The following is a 6000-nucleotide window of genomic DNA, read 5'->3' as shown; positions in this document are numbered from 1 at the left end:
AGCACTTACATGTGACCAATCCTGCTCAGGCCCAACAAAAAAGTAAAGAAGGTGCCCAGTTCCGCTCTGACCCACCACAAAAGTGACCCGGGCGGAAGTTTGAAAACAGAGTGGAGGTTTATGCTAGTTCTAGTGTGAAGGATTGGTTATAAACAGCGCATAGGAGTGTATTTAAAGGGACAGATGGGGGAACGGAAGAGACACTTTAATAGGAAGGGAGAGTTGGATGGGTAAGAAAGAAAGCAAAAGAAAACATTTGGAAGTAAGAAAAAAGGAACGTTCTATACTCTGAAAATGCACTTTGGGAACAAAAGAAAAAACTGCAGATAAGGGAGGAAGGAAGAAAGGAGGGGAAGGAAAGAGGGGTGGAAGGGAGGGGTGAAGGAAGGGAGAAAGGGAGGAAGGGAAGAAGGGAGGAAGGAAGAAAAAAGGAGGGTGAAGGAAAGAAGGGAGGAAAGAAGGAAGGGCAAAGGGCAGGAAGGGGAGGGAGCGATGGAAGGAAGGAAGAAAGAAAGGAAAAAAGAGGGTGAAGCGAAGAAAGAAGGAAGAAAAGGAGAGGGAGGGAAGCAGGAATGAGGAAAGAAAGGCCAGGGAGGGAGAGGGAGGGGAGGAAGGAAGGAAAAAAGGTGAAGGAAAGATGGAAGGAAGGAAGCAAGGAAGGGGAGGGAGGAAGAAGGAAAGGATGAAAGAAGGAAAGAAGGAAGGAGGGGAGGAAGGGAAGACGGGAGGAAGGAATGGAAAAAGAGGGCAAAGAAAGGAAGGAAAGAAGGAAGAAGGGAAGGACAGGTAGGGAGGGGAGGAAGGAATGAAGAAAGAAAGAAAAACGAGGGTGAAGGAAAGAAGAAAGGAAGAAAGGACGGAAGGGGGAGGGAGAGGGGGAGGGGGGAGGGAAGGAAGGAAAGAAGGAAGGAAAGAAGGAAGGGAGGGAGGGTGGGGTATAGGATGAAGAGAGTGGGGAAGGGAGGAAAGAAGGAAGGAAGGAAGGAAGGAAGGAAGGAAGGAAGGAAGGAAGGAAGGAAGGAAGGAAGGAAGGAAGGAAGGAAGGAAGGAAGGAAGGGAGGGAGGGGGAGAGGGAGGGAGGGAGGGGGAGAGGGGGAGAGAGGGATTGAGGGAGAGAGGCAGTAATTGATAACAATGCAATCATGCAAAATAAATGAATGCAAATTAAGTTATAAATAAAGCCAAACACACACACACTTTAGAGTTACACTTGAGTGTGCCTTTTATTGCCCCCACCCCCACCCGCCGCCCCCTGCCCGCACTACCCTCCCCCACCGCCCCGGTGTCGAGAAGCCAACACGGAAGGCAGGCAGCCCAATGAGAAGGCGGCTGGATCCCTTCGAGCCCAGGTTTGGGTACCAGCGCTGAGGAGCGGGCCCTCCTCCCTCCTTCCCTCCTTCCTGCCTCCCTCCTCCTTGGCAGCAGCATCAGCGAGGGCTACCGGCGCCTGGCAGAGCACCCGCACGCCCCCAGCCCCACCATGCCCTTGCCCCCTGGCTCCGAGAGCACCTGCACACCATGGTAGGCGATGCTGAGCGCAGGTGCACGCCGCCGGCAGAGCCCGCAGCTGCTCCGGATGCAGCCCAGCAGAGGGGCCCGCCGCGAGCCGGCATGGGCACGCAGGACACCCCCCGTCCGCCTGGCCGAGCCTGGCCCTGCCCGACACGCTCGCCTTTGTCCGGCTGCCTCCTGTCGCCCTAAACAGCACGTTTAAGGGCGGATAATGGCTGAGTGCTGCTACCCCCGTGGGGGCCACACCCCAGGGACGTCCTCCACCATGGGTAAGAGGCACGCGCGCTCTTTGTTGCCAGGGGCGGGATGTGTGTGTGAGATCAACCGCAGCTACTGGGGCAGGAGGGTGAGCTGTGTGCCATGCGCGTGCCACAGAACACTGTGTGTGTGCAACGCGCACCATGTCTGTCTAGCTGGGGGTCTACATGTGTGTCTGCCTGCCTCTATCTGTCCTCTGGGGTAGCGGGGCCACCTGCCCCCGCACTGCTTGAACAACGGGGGCACGCGTGTCTTTTTGCCCCCTCACCCTCCCTGGTGCTCTGTTTGTTTTCATAGCAGACAACTTGCAGAATGAGCAGGGGCTGCTCACTTCCAAGTGGGAAGGCCCCCTATTCACCCCCTCCGCCTTTTTGCTATTTCTTAATTTTTCCTCTTTCAATTTTCTTGCTTTTATAGTTTGCATCTCGCTTTATTTCCATTCTTACTTTCCTGACTTTATTTTTCTTCCTGAATCTTTTTTCCAGCCATCTCACCTGTCAATCTCTTTCACCTGCCCCCCTCCCCATGGTTTTGCAGCTTTCTCTCCCCTCCCTCCCTCTCTTAAGCAGTACTTTAGCCCCATTCTCTCCCAGGTTACATGTCCATGGCTGTTTTAAAGCAGAGAGTTAATTCTGGAATGAACTATGATTAATAATTTTGTTATTTACGCTTTTCTGAATTATTATGTTCATAATGAAAAGAAATGTATCAATGAAATAAATGACACTTTCGATGGCACTTTAGTACATATATATAACTTTTAGATGTGTTAATAATTTTGAATGAATGGTTTTGGAATGTCTGAGTATAAAAATGTGTTTTATAATGACCTAAATGTTTTCTAAATATTGTGGTTTATCTAATTCTAAATAAAATGAAAATGATAATTTAATTTATGCATCCACTTGCCCTCTTTCTATAGTGTTTCCTCACCTCCTGGTACCATTTTTTGTATATTATTATATGTTTCTACCTCAAGGTACCAATGATTGTTGAGGTTCCCACTTCTTTTGGGTTTTGTGTTTTAAAGCAGAGGCCACTTATTCAAAATCCAGTGTGTTAGCTCTGCATGTTAATGCACCTGCTGTGGAGCGATGTGCGCAACCAGGAGGTCCAGCTGCCTATAGACTGGCACAGAGGAATGGAAGGGAGGGAAGTATGGTGAGGAGGGGAGGAAGGAAAGAGTGGGAGGAAGGGAGGTAAAGACAGGGGGAGAAAGAGGAAGGGAGAGAAAGGCAGGGAGTGTGCTAGAGATAGAAATTAGGAGCGTGTAGGAGGGACGGCGTGGTGGGAGTGAGAGAGAGCGCGTGGGTACCTGGACTTGGGAAGGGGTGAGCAAAGAAGAAATGATGAAGAAGTGTGGCGAAAGAGGAGGGATGTGGACCGAGGGAGTGTGGATTGGAAAGCACAAGACAACAAAAGGAAGCATTTGAGGGATGGAGAGAGGGAGATATGGTGAGGAAGGGGGTAAAGGCAGGGAGAGTGTTACAGATAAAAAAGAGAGTGTAGAAGGGATAGCGTGGTGGGAGAGAGAGCAGGGGTAACTGGACCTGCGAAGGGGTGAGCAAAGAAGAAAGAGTGACGGACGCATCGGGGATTAAAGTGCGGAGAGAGAGAAGGAAGGGTGGAGGCTGATGGAGTGTGAATTGGAGAGACCGAAGGAGCAACAGAAAAGAAAATGAAGCATTTCAGGGATGGAAAGAGGGAGTGACAAACGGGAAAAGATGGAGGGAGAGTTGGCACAGGGTAGGTGGTGGGAGGATGCGGGGATATTGGAAAGAGGTGTTGGAAGGGATGGATTAAGTCATTGTGTAGAATGCGAAGTGGGCTTCATGGTGCAGGGACTATTCCGCCACGCATTTACACGGAGACGCAACCCAGACAAAAAACAGATAGTCCATAGCTCGGCGGAGGGCGAAGGGATCCAGGAAAGGAACCACCCACCAACTGGCGCAGCAGAAACACAGGCCCTTTGAAACGCAAGGCCTCTCTGAGGCCCTACTTGTGACGAGACTGGTCGCAGCTATAACACTTCATGCACTTAAGACTATTAGAAATGTCGTCAGGCCTAGTATTCTAGTTTTTCTGTTTCGATCATTCAGAATCTTCAAGGCCTAAGAATGATTACTGTATTCCCTTGTTCCCTTCCCGCCTTGAAGCGCTTTGAAGCACTTCACCTGTGTAAAAGCGCTGTATAAATAAACTATACATAAATAAATGGCAACCAATGATTGTGTTGTCCACCCCAGCTCCCGAATGATTGCCAGAGATTCTTGTCAGTCTCCCAGGGACAGCGGAAGTGCCTTTCAATCTTTTCAGATGAAATGGGCCCTGAGCCTTAGGAGGGGCCTTGAGAAGCTGGCCCATGTTGGCAGTTTTATAACGCAGCAACCCGCTCCTTTGATTTGGGAAATAAAATGTGAGCTTTGCAGTGCAAACGTTACAGGCTGCCTTTGCTGGTGCCTCAGGCCATCACCTTCCTCCGGCCACTTGCAGTATCCAGCTGCATACTTATCACTGTGTTGCATTTTTTCTCCAGTTTCCTCTACATAAGCACCCTGCTGTCAAAGAGTGATTAACAGCTTCTCAATGGACATTTAGGACCTGATTTACAAAAATGTTTTCAATAGGACTTTCCAATGTTAAAACATGCTTGTAATTCAGGCCCACAGTGTTCAGCTCCCTCCTGGCTTCCTGTCCAAAATAATCTGCAGCTATTAACCCCCTTGCTGCATTCTTGGGACGGAATTATAATTCAAGCACCCCACAAGTGCTTTGGACTGTTTTTCCCAGCTGTAGGCAAGGGGCCCCCAAAACATAATTTAGAAATGGGCACCCACCAGCCCAGATAGATTTTTAGAAAGCCCTGCCATTTCCATTTGCTTTTTATTCACTTCTCCCAACCCTCCCAGCCCTTACCCCCCATAGTTGCTGGTTTTACTCCAATTTATGCAGGTAAAACACAAGAACCGTTACATATGTGAGACAAATTTCCATTCTGAGCAGGCAGTACTGTGCTTTATATCAAATCACAGAACATTGGTATAGTCCAGAGCCTCATGTTTAGCTGTCTCAGCTGTGAGGCCGTGGCTTGAATGGGCATGCATTATGGTCCACCCCACCGCCCGCTTCTGGGCAGATTTTGGGTCATTGGTATTTGTTGATTTGAAATGATATACTGCACCTAATGGTCATGGACACCGATATGATTGAGTTTATCAGATAGCAACTGTACATGAAAACATATTTGCATAGAAACATTGCCTGCCTTAGGGGTCATTGCAATAAACTGTGTTTTACATTCAGAATGCTTTGCATGTGCTAGTCTCCAGAAAGACATGCAGAGTGTTGTGTTGTGCTGCTTTAGACGGCTTACAACAGAACACCCATATTTTAAGCAACAGTTTCAAGGTGTTTACAACTTATTGGTGCAAATCATGTTAACGTTTGCAGCATTAGGGTTAAGGATTCAGTAAGTGTCTCGCCCGTACTGAAAATCTAAATTCGGTATCTACCTAGCTATCTATCTATCTACTCTCTCCCAGCCTCCAGCTATACACCTATCTGTGTCGTCCAGCCTCTATCTATCTCTCTACATCTCCCATTCTCTATCTCCCAGCCTCTATCTACCTATCTGTGCATCTATCAGTGTCTCCCAGCCTCTATCTATCTATATGCATCTACCTATAAATCTATCGCCCAGCTTCTATCTACCTATCGGTGCATCTGTCAGTGTCTCCCAGCCTCGATCTACCTTTCTGTGCATCTATAAGTGTCTCCCAGCTTCTATCTATCTATCTATCTATCTATCTATCTATCTATCTATCTATCTATCTATCTATCTATCTATCTATCTATCTATCTATCTCCCATCATCTATCTATCTGAGCCTCTCTATCTATCCATCCATCTATATGCATCTATCTCCCAGGCTCTACCAATCTATCCATCTGCAGTTACCTATCTCACAGCATCTGTCTATCTATCTATCTATCTATCTATCTATCTATCTATCTATCTATCTATCTATCTATCTATCTATCTATCTATCTATCTATCTATCTATCTATCTATCTATCTATATCTGTCTCCCAGCCTCTATCTACAAATCTATATGTATCTATCTATTTCCAAGCCTCTATCAACCTGTCTATATATATTCATCTATCACTGTCTCCCATCCTCTATCTATCTATCTCTATCTATCTACCTGTCTATCTATATTCATCT

The 6000-nt window shown here is 47.6% G+C and overlaps 1 protein-coding gene across 2 annotated transcripts in view; it reads left to right on the top strand.

Annotated features, from left to right (window-relative positions):
• Positions 1-1322: 1322 nt before the first annotated feature.
• Positions 1323-6000, top strand: part of KCNK10 (potassium two pore domain channel subfamily K member 10) — a 387448-nt gene continuing 382770 nt past the window's right edge. Inside the window, exon 1 of one of the 2 annotated variants that reach the window (XM_069637940.1) lies at positions 1323-1781. In XM_069637940.1, the coding sequence (XP_069494041.1) occupies positions 1724-1781 (58 nt within the window). In that variant the 5' untranslated portion in view covers positions 1323-1723. The remainder of the gene's footprint in view (positions 1782-6000) is intronic. The other variant, XM_069637943.1, reaches the window with a different exon arrangement.

Source organism: Ambystoma mexicanum, chromosome 14, assembly GCF_040938575.1.
Source record: "Ambystoma mexicanum isolate Mex_15411 chromosome 14, UKY_AmexF1_1, whole genome shotgun sequence".
NCBI lineage: Eukaryota > Metazoa > Chordata > Amphibia > Caudata > Ambystomatidae > Ambystoma > Ambystoma mexicanum.
The sequence above is the reverse complement of the archived record's forward strand: the minus strand, read 5'-3'. Positions and strand labels throughout refer to the sequence as shown.